General features: G+C 43.1%; 1 protein-coding gene across 1 annotated transcript in view; it reads right to left on the bottom strand.

Annotated features, from left to right (window-relative positions):
* Window positions 1-9662, bottom strand: part of cyth3b (cytohesin 3b) — a gene marked incomplete at its 5' end in the record, with an annotated part of 31624 nt that extends 21962 nt beyond the window's left edge. Inside the window, one exon of the mRNA XM_083896086.1 lies at window positions 9531-9662. Within this exon, the coding sequence (XP_083752212.1) occupies window positions 9531-9549 (19 nt within the window). The remainder of the gene's footprint in view (window positions 1-9530) is intronic.
* Between the last annotated feature and the right edge of the window lie 5607 nt (window positions 9663-15269).

The following is a 15269-nucleotide window of genomic DNA, read 5'->3' on the forward strand; positions in this document are numbered from 1 at the left end:
CGATACCCGGAAGTGACGCAATTAGCACACAAGCTCTCAGACGCGCAGCTCCCCCTCTGGAACGGTGGATGCACTGCTATTCATAAATAAATAACGAAATACTGCAAAATGAACATTAAATACAGTTCTTACCATGACACTGGCCTCCGTTACATCCCTACTGACTATACTGCTCAACAGCTTATGTAAGTAAGCTGTAACATGTCATAAAGTAGGTACAGTATATCTTTCTTTTTTTTTTAATTTTCTATGTCTGTCAGTAAAAGGGTTTAAGAGGTTGAACTGCACCCCTAATATCAAAAAACATGTGGTGGATAATAAACCAAGCTATTCAACAGTGAAGTTGTACAGTTTGATAAATACATAAAAGAGGAGGCAACAGCACCGACTGTTTATATCAGGCTCACCGAGAAAGAGAAAAAACGAAAGAGGAGACGGGGCATTGAAGAGATGCTCCAGATGGGACTTCACTTCTCCTTTTGTTGTTCCAAGACAGCAGGAAGTCAAGAAAAAAGGCGGATGTGGAGGAGGCGGATCTGTTCATAACAGAGTTAAAACCTGAGCCAGGATTTCTTTATTACACAGAATGTGGGTGGTTCAGGTCTAATCATCAATCTTTACCAGGTTTCAAGCAAAGGGGTTTTCCACATCATGAGCATTTTCTTTGGCTTATAGATAATATCATGATATGGAAATATATTGGTCCCACTTTTTTTTTTTTACTTAAACAACAATGATCCAAATGATCCAAAAGACCATAGTTGAGGTTTTTAAGTGGGTGGAGTTCACTTAGATTTACATGAAAGATATGACATGAAATAGATGTGAAAATGATGCCTGGTCCCAAACGATGCGACTGCTCAGAACACTTATCAGCACCCTGCACTTCCTCAATACAATTACACAGTGTTTTCCAATGTCACACGTTTGAATATCTGGAGCCATGATCAAACTGAAACAGATTGATTTCCTCTCCCTCTTCCTCCTGCAGGCATGTACTGTAAGACAACTCCACAGAGCATCGGCACATGAGAGCTGCTCGCGTCTTCAGTGACACTGACGGACTATTGCTTCAGTTTAGTGACAGATTGACTGAGTCCATTTAGGAGGATGTTGATGATTTGCATCATTTCCCTCTAGCCACAATACATAAGAGAGAGACAACTCAGCTGTAGTCTACGTATACACCGACACAAGTCTGGGGAGATTAAATGCATCAGTGAAGGAAGTTTTAGCCCAGATCCATTGCAAATCAATCATCTTCTGACCATTTAACTGGGTTATGGTTAAGGTTAGGAATAACACTTCGTTTAGGCTGTCCAAATGAACGGAAGTCAGGGCCGAACCTGTGTTTTTGTGCGTGTGCATTCACAACAGTACGGGTGAAAGCACCTCAAAGTACAGCCATGTTCCAAGCGAACCATTTCCCACTGCTACCCTGTCGAGTCCTCTGGATCCTGTCACGGTGACCTGCCGTCAAGGCCGTTCATTTTATATTTCACAGTCGTCACAGAGGCAACAATAGGCCTTCTATGTCTGGAAACAATTAACCCATTAAAGGGTCAGGGTGAAGGAGAGAGTCTAAAAAGTGAGGAGCAGAAAATCCTGTTGATATACAGCATGTGCTGTACAGAATACTGAATATGTGTGTGTTTTTTACAATCCCCTGACTGTCAGCCATATCCCTCCCCACATTTGTCTACATGGCTCACACTAATGCTCTGTATAAAGAGATACACTCACTGACATAATACACATAATCAACACGCACGTGCCTCCACAAGTGAAACAGTGGAAGTAGACAAGCATGAGGTATATATACACAGCTGAGCCTGTCACTACTAACCTACTTTAAGCATCTGACACAACTGCAATATTTGCTCCCCTATCAGTCGCTCTTTGAATATGCCCCGCCGCGGCTGCGTGTCTTCATCTCTCACTCCTGAACATATACAAAAACTTACTTACTGTACACACACACAAATGCATACAGTATACACACAGGAGCGTGTGTGACCTTTCTGAATATCAACTGATGAGGAACATGAAAATAAAAAGATGACGCGACTGCAACAACCTTAGCCTTTTTTAGGGCACCAGAGAAGCAGTAAGAGCTCAGATCCCCCTCTCTCTCTCTCTATGGGAAAATTAATTTTGCATGATGCAGCAGCATCTCACAGAAAAAAAAAGGGGGACAAAGGGGGGGGGGGGAAGGGGGTAGAAATATTGACACGAAAAAAAGACAGCAAAAACTGGAGGACGTGCTGTAGTCTAGTTTCATGACATATTGACCCCTGCAGTGCCTCACTGAGTGTTACAAATGCCTTCTCAAAATCAGGCCTGGCACTGAAGTGGCAGTGCCGTGAGCCGGTGGGGGGGGATTAAGAAGGATGTAAGGAGACTGGATGCTGGCCAGATGCTCAATGTGCACACAATCAAACCTGAATCTGAATTCAGTTAACATGAACTGGGTATTTTTATGTCCTTGCAGTTCCTTTGTAATCAATCAAACCAAACGTAGAGACTCAGAGGTCAAAGTTGTATTTAAAAAAAGTTAATTATTAAAACTAAAGCTTTAGAACAGGGTCACTCACTCCTGGTCCTGGGGAGCCACTGTCCTGCATGTTTCAGGTGTTTCCCTGCTCATACACACCTGACCAGGAGTGAGAAACCCTGCTTTAAAACATCACATTATGTAACAAAGCTGCGATTACAGGATGTTTTTGCCCGTTTTGTGGGTTAGCCTTTAAAGGGTAAAAGGTAGTAAACCAGCGAATTGGTTTAACTGCTGCAGTTCTATTTGTGCTGCTGTCATGTGCCAAGATAAAAGCAATGAAAGGAGTATTTGTTTGGTCCAGAAAATGTCAAAAAAAAAAAAAAAATGTTGATTGGTCTTTCCTGGAAATGATGATGTTCTCAGATGTTCTTCTTTTGTCCGCAAACCAAATGCTGTCTGCTTTAATAGTTTCTATGTCAAACGGAGCAATGAAACCAGACAATATTCACATTTGAGAAGCTGAAAAATCACTTCAAATCAATTCATCATGTGATGCGGTGCTTGAAGTAATACTCTCATACTTCAGAAGAGGCAACTACAAACCACTGTAAAGTGAAGTGTGTTGTGTTTTCAGAGAGTGAAGTACTGGACGTACTGGCAGCCGGAGGGGGATACACCTTTTTCCTGCATCTGCACCAGGTCAAACAATCTTTGTGCACTTATATAATTGTTCCAACCCTCCCTTTCCCCTTCTCTTCCCGTCCTTTTCCGACAGACCTGACACCACCACCACTCACAACGAACACACACACACACCCACACTGTGTTCAGGGAAACCATGAACCCAGACTCCCCACAAAGGCCCAAGTGGAGCAGGACGTTCTTTTGACTGAAATTCACTTCAGCACATGGCTGTTTAGACTCCCGGGACATTTGGCACGCTCACGATTTTTCTTTCCAAAGGAGGAGAAAAATAGCTTGATTTGCCTCATGTCTCCCCTCCACGAGCCCCTTGACACTCTTAATGCTACAAAGACAGATCCCAATCTGTGACTCCGTTGAACTGCACATAGCGCTGTCTCTTAGATGAAGAGGAAACTGGATACTTTCTTGAAAAGCCCCGTGTGTGTGTGTGTGTGCTTTTCCCAGCTCTGCTCCTGGCAAAAATTAAGTCTTGCCGTCAGCTATGGAGGCACTTATAAAACTACTTTAACCCCACATGTTTTTAAGGCTGAGAAAACAGAGTGGAGGTCCAAGAGAATGTGCACACATGACTCATGCTCACTTGAAACTTATTGATGCAAGCAGCAATCCAAATCCAGAAAGTTGACGATGATGTGCAGCGTCCAACTTAAACCATGGAAAGGAAGTCATTGGTAAATGTGATGAACTATCCGATATTCTGGGAAGGCAATCTCAACAAGTGTCCTCTGTGTTCCACGGTCTATCTAATTGTCAAATTTATCTCTGTGTTGACTTCAGAAAAGAAACTGAGCCATGGCGAGCTGTGTAACCTCACACGCTCCTTTAAGTGTCAAGTTCATCAGTTAAGAAGATGAATACAGAGGTTTTTTAACTCATGTCCATCTACAAGCAGAACAGCAGACTGTACACGGAGTTATCCAGTGCTTTAAAGTTTGAAGAGTTTTTGGCCTTTATTGCACCATCCCTCCACTGGCCCCTAACTTCCTGCAAAGCCCTCAGGTGCTTCACAGTCACAAAGGCTGCATACAGACCCTTAGAGCCTGCTCAAGCCTCCTCAGGCTGGAAGTACAACATCAACAACCAAGTGGTTTTTTCTGAGAGCTCCACTTTAGTGAGATATGACCGGTACAGAGCGAGGTGACCCCACTCAAAAAGTCAAATCAGAAAGGAAGGTATTCAGTCTGGGTATCCCTAAGAGGTATGTCTTAATAAAGCAGGATTTGTTCCTACGCTCCATGTCGCTCCTCTCTTAGTCACTAGACAACGTGTGGGCTGTGGGGGGAAAAGACAGCAGCTGCAAATCTACTCCAAAGACAAAAACACAGAGCCTGAACATAGCAGGAAGCTGCTGGTGCTGTCCAACATTTGTCTGATGAATCTCTGACAGCAAACGCATCGCGCGAGTCTCTCCACGGCTAATTTTTGCTGTGCTGTGGCATAATCGCAGAAAGAGAACGGCCACAATCACCAGCCATTAGAGTTTAGATCGGGCCCAAAAAAATCAAGCCCGACCCGACCCGAACCCGTGCACGTTGTGACCGAGCCCGGCCCGAAACATTTACTGTAATTAGAGGGAGCTTGTTGTACCTGCTACCGCAGTCTAATTTACATCAATATCAGTTTAGAGGTGTAAATAGTTCACCAGCTAACTACAATTGCACTCGACACTGAAGTAGAGATACTGTAGGTGTGCATCTCATGGGCCGTACGTTTAAATGTCCTTAGAAAACACACCCAGATAATGTGTTTGGGAGACAAGATTAAGACAAAAGCTGACCGTGCTGTTCTGCGTCTAAATCTCATTCCCCACATTCACCTGTAAATAATGAAAGAAGAGGATACACTGAAGAAGAACTGTGACAAAACAAAGTGGCAAAACTCATTTGTTGAGCTGATGATGAGACAGATTTTGCTCCGTCACCTTCAAGGTTTTAATATTTTAAAGTTCATGGACGGCAGGAAGGAAGACTCAGAAACTACCTGCCAGCTCAACTGAAAACTGCCAAGTGCAATCAAGCTGAAAGGGGACATGGTCACCTGGTGTAGTGGAGGCACACTGGGGACAAGGACAGCAGTCCAATTCAAAAGGCGCAGCCGTGCTACGGCCATAGCTACAACTGTGGCTCGACTTGACTTTGCATGGAAATGTAGAATGTGTCAGCTGAATGATAAAGCTGAACTGAACGAAAGCACTGTGGACGCTCATTGGTCCATTGTCTGCTGAATGAATGCTGTGGCAGAAGGCATTGTATTGTTAACTCTCATGCATGTCAGATGGACTTCAGAGTCTCACACAGTGAGGCCAACTGTGCAAAGCCATGTCCAAGTATTCTTAGATATAAGCTGGAGGAAAGTGCAAATGTATACTAAGGCTGGCTTTACACGACAATGCTCCCGACAACAAATTATTTTATCAAATGTGCCCTTCATTTAGACGGAGACTGCGTTTTTGGGGCTTAAAAACACAAAAAAATGAACCCACCCTCCAGAGTGTAACTCTTAAAAACGCTCCACCGTCGCATTCCCGTCTAAAGGGTTGAAAACGCAAAAGTGTGCTCTGAGCTGCTCACGCTGGCTATCCTCCCGTACGTGTTGATGTCAGATCCATGTGCAGTACAGCCAAACAACAACAAACATGTCGGATTATATCCATCAGTCGGACATTTAAGTTGCCTTAGCTGCTCTGATGCCTGTCCAGGAGTCATTTCAGCAATTAAAACGAGTTAATGTTTTGGTTTTCGACTGTGGGCTGCTTCGCGCTACTAGAGAGAAGTAGAAAGAAGTTTTAACGCATGCGCGCGCTCCTGGTGTTGTTATATGGCAGTGCTTCACAGTGCCACCTAGCCACCTGGCATGCATACTACATCAAATACATCACACACTTTAGCGTCACCGTGTGCATGCAGATTTCCACCCAAAGACGCTCGTCTAAACGCGAAATAAAAAGTGGGAACGCAACGCCACTTTTGCGGTTTGTGTTCAGATCATTGTCTTGTAAAGCTAGCCTAATTTCCCACACCATAAACATGAGGTCAAGCTTGAATTGTTAGGAACCTATCCATCCATCCATCCATCCATCCATTACCACCTTATCCTCCACCGGAGGGTCGCGTGGGGTGCTGTGCCTATCTCAGCTGACATAGGGCGATAGGCGGGGTACACCCTGGACAGTTCGCTGTTGGGAACCTAATTACTGTCAAATCTCAATGGTAAAAAGGTGGAAGTGATTATTAGTCATCCAAATGATGATTTAAGCTTCTTCTTCTACGGACAATAAATGAGGATTCACAGAGTGAAACCCATACAATAATAATATCTAGTTCAGCACTCTTATCCCTCCGTGCCTGTCCTTGGTATTGCTCCATACAGGGTTGGACAGCGACCAACTCTGGTCCAGCACTTCGTTGCACCCCCTTAGTTCCTCCAAACAAACATTCCATCTCTCATTCCCTTTCAGACATCACACCATCGCTGCTACTACGACTGTGTCTCGCTCTTCTTGCTGCAACACTTTCTTCTCATTCCTCACGCCTTTATAATCACCGTCTCGCTGTTTCATTCTGTCCTTGCTCTCCCTCTGATTTGTGTGTTCCAATGCTCTCAAATTGTACAAATTTCATAGGCCGCTCGCGTCCTAAAACAAACAAATTAAAACAAATCAGCCTCCTTTCTGCAGCGTCCAGGACTCTATTCCTTCCAGACGACTGTGGCATAAATCACAAACACACTCACACCTGCTCACATGAGCAAACACAGGGGCACACACACACACACACACAAGTCTAGGTCATCATCCATTCATCCATCCATCAACATACAATCTATCTGGCAAACAGTGCCATAAGGGAGAAGGGAAATTTAATTTGTGTCTGTATCACTGTGCAGCCACGGATGTTTGTGAGTTGAAGTGTGTGTGTGTGTGTGTGTGTGTGTGTGTGTGTGTGTGTGTGTGTGTGTGTGTGTGTGTGTGTGTGTGTGTGTGTGTGTGTGTGTGTGTGTGTGTTTTAATGCTGCTGGCTGTTGTCAGCTATCACTGGACCATATGTCCGTCTGTGCGCCTGTGCTGACGTGTGCCACCGCTGGAGGCCAGTCTGACTGTACACACTGCACAATGACAGCTTTATGCCCGAACACACACCGTGCATGCACTTCACAGGCCAAGAGTCACATCCTGCAGCTCCACACGCAGCCAAACATGTGGAGCTGACAAACGCTGACATTCAGACGTGAGACAGCGATGGTGAATCAATAAACTGTATGTGAGTTTCCATGTAAGTGTATGAGTCTCTGTTTTCTCAGTGAAGCCAATCAGGACATTTGGGTTTAATCGTCACATTGTTAGTTTTGGGTCTTCTTTAACAGCGGGAGTTCAGATTCTTACGGGTGATGTCACGGCCTGGTCGCCCCTTGGATAAATCCTGACAAACATTAAGAGAGTGAGTTTGTGCAGTTTATCAAGAAGCTCTGAAAATAAAATGTGGGACCAGTGGGATCCCAGGTGAGTGACCAATCAGAATCAGCAGGCAACAAGTCGGTACAGGCCCAACACTAGAACTTGCCACTTGTCTAGTCAGACAAACCCAGAGAGATAGTTTGCACAAAATTACCACAAGGAGAGTCAAAACAACAAAAATGATTTAAACTAACCACAAAGAGACTCAAAGGGACAACACTTTAGCATCACTTTCAGTAGCCAGGGGACATCCGAATGCCTGCATCCAATTTCTGCTCATAAGTGTCGACTATGAGTTTCAAACAGCAGCTGTTGATATAGTTCCATATTCTTTTATTACACTGAATAAACTGGTTAAGAGTAAATTAATCCCAAGAACCACAATCCATACATTCCCTATCCCTGTTCCTTCTATTCCAGTCATGTGTCATAAGAGATGGAACATGTTAACTTGAGATACTGCCTTCACTAATAACAGTGGTATATTTCACAATTGAAATTTTAATTTGCAGGCCCGGCTGCAAACTCTGTTTATGTTTTGCCGTTTTCGTCGATTGTGCAACATCCCCAATAACGCGGCTCGTAGCACTTCAACACCCAGGTTGCAAACAGAGAACACAGCAAGTTGCAGTTTTGGTTCAGAAATACCAAACTTTACCAGACCCCAAAACTTTTCTCAAAAACATCTTGACCAGAGGAGAAGAAAAACAACACAGGTGGCTGAAAGTGGAGAGGAAGTTGAAGACGAGTATGTCGACTATGGATTCCTCCTGGACACGGAATGAACTGCAGCTCGTCAGTGGAAATTTTACACATTTAAGGATAAAATAAAACAGTTATGTATGTGTATGTGCATTAACTCAGTGTACTGCTGCGTATAATTGCAATTCCTTGTTTTCGGAAACTGGCAATGTTAAAAGTCCAGTTTTAGTCAGACTAAGATGTTTTTCATAATAAACACTTTAGTCTGACTAAAATCGAGCTAGTCTTAGTCGGACTAACACTACCTGGATAATGTGATCCATAGTCCGATTACTCCTGCATGTACATGCTTAGTAGGACTGGAAACACAGCACGATCCATCTCACCATTCACTGTTTGTTTTTCTGGGATGCAAAATGTCAACAGGAAACTGAGTCAACACGTGCTAGCTTACAGAGAGATACAGCGCCACCTACAGAGGCGGAGTCAGACATACAGGGCCAATACATTGACTTCCATGTATACTCAGACTCGGCAAGTAGTCTGATTGCCTGTCTTAGTCGGACTATGGTAGCTTGATTAAAGTGTGCATGTAAACGTACTGAATGTGTTCGAACTGGGAAAGCAGCAACCATTTAAAAAACGCTAAACGTCATCATACATATTTTACCTATATGACCTTTAAATTGGCGAGCGAGACAGAATTTTTAAGTCGCTTATATGAAACTATGTTCCCTTTATATTGGAAATTCAACAATAACCCAATCCCTAAAACCCAACACTGATGTCAATGATGTCAGTCCCGTGTGCGCTGATCCATTTTAAATTCCCTGCGTCTTCGTCATCAACCTAAGTGTAGGTCAGTCTTTGGAAGACCTCAGCACGTGCAGCACAAGCCCTTTAAACTGCTCCTGAAACCATTCTAACAGCAACATTGAGCCACAAAGGTAACTTTTATGTCAGCACCACGAGAGGCTGATATTAGAGCGATGACAAACTGGTTTGAAACAGAATTAACGCCATGTCAAGACTAAAAATGACTGAAACTACAGTCTGTGTTCACGACATTAATGAGAACATGATCGTTATCATCACACTCAGGCAGCAGGCAGTGGATACAGTGGATACAGCTCATACATATCACTGTTACGAATGGCACAGACTGTTCCATACCTTGGTTGTCCTCGTCCATGCCGGTAACCGATATATCAAGATCCCCCCCCCCTAAAAAAAATATCGGTCAGGGAAACTTCCGTTAAGCGAAAAACGTCTAATTCACGTAAACCTGATTTCCAGGACGCACAGGTTGTCTCGCGCGCAGAGTCTCCTTTGTAGGGAACATTGACGTCCCACGGTCGCGAGGGCAGTCACTGTGCGGTGTGTCTTTCCGTGACGGCGGCGTGTCTTCGCCCACTGTGGCCCGGCGTGTTGTCGTTATCGCTCCACATTTGCCCACAGCAGCAGCAGCAGCAGCAGCAGTGTGTCGGCGGCGGACGGAGTAGTTGACATGGCTGCGTCAATGTGGTGAACACACACACGCCACGGTGGGGTCAAATGTACCTTCAAAATAAAAGAGGGACGCTCGTGTTCGCGGCTCTGGGGAGCCCGCAGTAAAGCCGCGTCTTTTATTTTGAAAGTGCAAACGGAGGAATGGCGTGAGGTTTTTGTCAAACTTGACACTTGTGGTTAATCTCATCCCAGCTCCGCTAAACGGCCTGAACGGCGCGTCAGCATTCATCTTTTACTCAACTCTCACGTGACTCCACCTGGGATTATACCAATCACATGTATCGATCCTGTAGCTATTGTCGCTACAGTTGTTCAGATGTCTGTGTTTGTGTGTTTTTATGTTTACCCTATGACCAATATCTAGTACTTTTATACATTTTAAGCGTGTGCATAGTACATTCATGTGTTTTAATCAACTCTAATAACTTAAGGTACTTGTATAACTAGTACTTTTATATATTCTTCTAATTTATATGTTTTATTCTTAACCGGGTGACTCTGGGTACTTCTTCATTTGGTTTAATATCTACTTTTTACTACTAAAACTACTTTATTTTTAAGTGTCCTACAATATGAACAAATGTATGAAGTAAATTACTATATATATTTAACCTTCCAGTCTACATTTTTTGAGAGTCAGATATTTCAAATAAAATGTATAAATTATGATCCATTATTATACTTTATTTCTAGTATTTTTCATTAGGTTCTTTAAAATTGTGTGCAATATCTAATTAGAATTACCAAGAATTATCATTAGAATTCTAGAAGTAACTCATAAAAAGTGCAGTACTTTTTGAAGTACAAATAAAAGTGTTTATTATGTGTCTGAAGTACAGATCTTCCACAGTTAGTCACAGATAATGAAATTATCCTGCAGGGTTTCAGCTGTGCAATCCAGTCCCATCTCTTCAGTTGAGTGATGAGTTCTTTGTCATGCAGGGCAGCAAAAACTCAACAGAGGGGGGAGCATTAAACATGCAACACATTCTATACAGAAAGGTTGATGCGTGGTCAATGGAGTGCAAGAGCAAAACGATGATCAATGGAATCAAATGGCGGAGCGAGTGACTGACACAGCTGCATGTAGTATGTTGTGTGTGAAGAATCCAAAATATGAAAGTCCACTCAACTCTTATGTAAGCTCCTAGAACCACCAGGTTTAGAAATACTGGAGGATATTACACACACACACACACACACAGAGAGAGAGAGCTTGTCTCACACGTGGTTTCAATTATAACATTCCTGCCTCCAAAGAGAAGGAAGGGGTCTCACTTCCTGTGTGCATTACTCTAATGGTCAAGCATGAACAGATGTTTTAATGTATTCATTCATTTGTTTATTCATACATGGACAGATGTTTCACTCGGAGTACTTTCGTCTAAACAAAGTGATGTCCGCCAGACTAAACACAAATATCTGTTTTATTTAAGCACGGAGAAGCAAGCGATTTCCCTCATGCGCAGTCAAAGTGATGTGTTATATCGCATCACAATTTCATTAAAGGCGCCATATGTAAGAATGTGGCCAAAAACAGTTATTACATTCAAATTCAAAATACCGAAGTCTTTTACGTGTTGTTTTCTGACGTAACTGGCAACCCGTGGTTGCTCGGCAGCTGAGACTCTACTGACTGCAATGATTGGTAGACGGCGGTAGGTGGCGCCACATGCCAAAACATGATTTCAAAACATAAACATGATTTGCAGTCTGCAAAAGATATTTTTTTTAATGCAAATATTTTGGCTGTACTGTTGTTGTTGGTGAGTTCAGTTTGTTATATGAACATTATTTCTGAGTCTGTGACATATTAGGAGGATTTTATGGCCAGTTGCTAGTAAATTTATTACATAATGCACCTTTAAATTTGCTTTCAAATGTACCAACAAAGCAATGACACCAAAGTACAAACCAATAGACCTTGATCTAGCACGATCCAGTCAGGTGCAGTGTGGTGCCAGATGACAAGAAAAAGAGAAACTGGATTCGTGCAGGAGGATCCTAAAGTCACACCTGGGTAAACGTGTGAATACAGCACTGGCTGCATGCATTCAAACGATGTTTGTTTTCTCTACACTCTGTGGCATGAAAGCGTAGGCAGATGTGATGACCTAACCATGTGCGTTAGAGGAAACTTCATTCCCTAGAGGTGTGTGGCATTAGTTGAGCGGGGGGGGGGGAAACAAAGGGAAAAAGTCAACAGAGAGAATGAGAATGGTTGGTTAAATTTCAATTTGGTTGGGTAATTATAGGAGGAACAAACAGAGAGTATAGTAAAGGGGGAATCTTGAGGAAGACCCTGCAGTTGGAGTCACTTTAGTCACACACGGTTAAATCCATGGCTCCATGCAAAGCAGTCAGGACACAGAGAGAGCCATTATTTGAATATTCCCTAAGAGGGAAAATAGGTCATATGAATTGTTTTGGTGATAGCTTTTGGAATATGGCTCACGGTCAATGTTAATTTATGTCAGCACTGGATCTGATCAAGTCCTCGCTGAGTCAGCGCAAGATCCATTAGAGGCAAACACATGTCATAATGTGCTTATGAGTCATAGAATAAACCTTAGTGTGGCCCAGATATCAGAGTGAATGTGAGGAGATGCAGGTTTGAGGTAATTCAGGCTTCAAATCAACAAATGATCAATTAGGCACAAGTCATTTTAGAGTGTATTCAAACCACAGAACAAAGACCTGAAATTCCCAACAAGTGGGGGGGATTTCAAGCTTTCTGACTCCGTGACTCTTGTGCAAATAAGGGTACACACCCTCAGGCAGTCGCACGGCTGGCAGATTAACCCGGCCATCATGAGAAACGTCTGTGGTTCTCCTCCTGACCGACTTCACGTGACCTGATTGAGCAGTCATGCCACTTCAGTTGCTCCACAGAGCGATCACCTCCTGATGCCCCCAACCCATAACTCCACACATACAACAGTAGAAACCATAATACCCTTAATCTCATTAAAATGTCATTTCTTTTGTATGACCATGTTTGTTCCAGCTCAGAAACCAAGAAAACTGTCATTTCTTTATGTTTGGACTTTAATGCGAACTCCTATTGACATGACTGAACCAGCGGAGTCTTCATAAACGGCAGCTTGTCCGAAAGACTTCTTACCACTGAAAGAGAACACACTTCTCCCTATTTTAACTTTACCCAGTTGGCTTCCAATACATTTAAGAGATGATTTAATGGTTCATTTTAAGGCCCCAGTCCTCAGTGAGAGGCTTTCTTGTTATTCCTCACACTCAGCTGAGGTCCAAGGGTGACCAGGCCCTGTCAGGTAGATTATTCTCACTCTCCTCCTTTAAATCCCCCGTTAAAGACACACTTTTACTAGTGCTCTTTTATAGGACTCTGTGTCTAAATTTCACCATTCAAAACCTTTCATGGTGAAATGTCTGTCATGATATTGATCTTTTTGAATCTTATTTTATTCATGCTTATTTTTATTATGCTTTTGTAGCTGTGTTTTGAAGGGTGCTGTAAAAAATAAAGTTCATTAGTTGCTGATTCAAGTCCCTGTCAGGTCAGGTCAAGTGCCCCGGAGCAAGGTACCCAATCCCCATCGTTCACTGTGAAATGGACGCTCTAAATTGACCCCAGCCACAGGGGGGTGGGGGCACTTCCAGTGGACTCCTTGTGCTGGTCCCAAGCCCAGGACAAATGGGAGGGTTGCATCAGGAAGGCCATCCGACATACAAAACTCTGCCAACTCAAATACGGGGATCATCCGCTGTGGCAACCCCTAGAGATGCCGAAGCCAAAAGGCAAAAAAATATATAAATAATGTTAATGTTAATACAGACAGGTAAGCAGTCCCCCCCAACATCACCTGACATAACATAAGGCCCATTTCTATATATATCTGAATATCAAGTGGATTTGAGGAGCTCACGTGTTGCAAGGTAGAGAGAAAGTTGTGGTATAGCATAGAAAATAGTAAATCTAAACTACGACGAGTGGACGTGACAGGGTTTTACACCATCTTCCTGTTTAGGAGGTCATGGATGGAGGCAGGATTTCCTCCTTCCCTCTCTGGGTTAAAAAGTCCAACTCTCTGTCTGGACCACTTCTTTCCTGCCGCCCCGCCGTCGTCACCTGATCAAAAGGTCAGAGTTGAGGTGATTTTTTTTCAGGATTCAGCGATATACGACGTATGAGTAGAGTCTTTATCTGGCGTCTGCTCGCTGAGCACAAAGGCGGCAGTGTGTGTGTGCCTGAGAAATTCAACAGAGAGCAATGTGTGTGTGTGTGTGTGTGTGTGTGTGTGTGTGTGTGTGTGTGTGTGTGTGTGTGTGTGTGTGTGTGTGTGTGTGTGTGTGTGTGTGTGTGTGTGTGTGTGTGTGTGTGTGTGTGTGTGTGCGTGCACATGTGTGTGTACCTGGTATTCCCTATGCTGTGGGGACCTAAATCTGGGTTTCTCACTCCTGGTCCTGGGGAGCCACCGTCCTGCATGTTTTAGGGGTTTTCCTGCTCCAACACACCTGAGGAAAGTGGCTCTCCAGGACCAGGAGTGAGAAACCCTGGTTTACACAGTCACATTATGGGGACTTGTCTTCCTTATAGGGACAAAAATCAAGTCCCCAAAACATAAATGTATCATATGTGATACATGAGTTTTTGAGCCCTTCACATGAGCAGTGTGACAATTTTTTCCCCCTGAAAAACCCGATGTATAAAATTATGGGAAACCCGACAGAGATGCAAGCACTGCTTAGGCCACTTTGCCCATGTGTACTGTAAGAAATTCAGAGTGCATTTTTGTCTGAACAACTGTTTTCAAGCCTACCACTCAAACTAAAAAGGTTGTGACCCTCAAAATGAGTAAAAAATATCTGAAATGTTATGTCTTCCAGACTTCCACCCTGCCAGTTCCATTGCTGCATTGTTTTTGTTGGATTTGTTGAATTTTTTTTTGTATGTTTTGTTGAAGAAAAAAAAGAATCTTTGAGCATTGTGACCCGCTGTATCAAATATGATACAAATTGAAACTCCTATATGGAAATTGATTGATTTTACACACTGGGCCTTTAAAGCAAAGCTTTTCTGACCTATTTCAGTTTGACGACATGACAACGGCAACTGCAAATCCTCCTCTTGAAGCAAAACCTCAAACTGGGGGGTTTAAAGACTAATGCATCAGAGCTACAATCATGTGGATTAATGTTTGATTACATTTGGCATCGGTAATCCATTCTCTATGCATGGATGTGGTGTATTATTCATGTGTGTCATTAATATCTGCTCACGCTGCATGTAAACTGTTGTGATCTGCCTCTCAGACAGTTTTGTTCTGATTCCAAACAAAGTCAAATCAGACCTCATTTCCTGTTGGCTTGACGAGCACAAACGTTAAAGGTAGACGGTAATAAAATAAAATTATTTAAAAAAAA

This window comes from Microchirus variegatus (genome assembly GCF_963457635.1).
Source record: "Microchirus variegatus genome assembly, chromosome: 10".
Classification (NCBI taxonomy): domain Eukaryota; kingdom Metazoa; phylum Chordata; class Actinopteri; order Pleuronectiformes; family Soleidae; genus Microchirus; species Microchirus variegatus.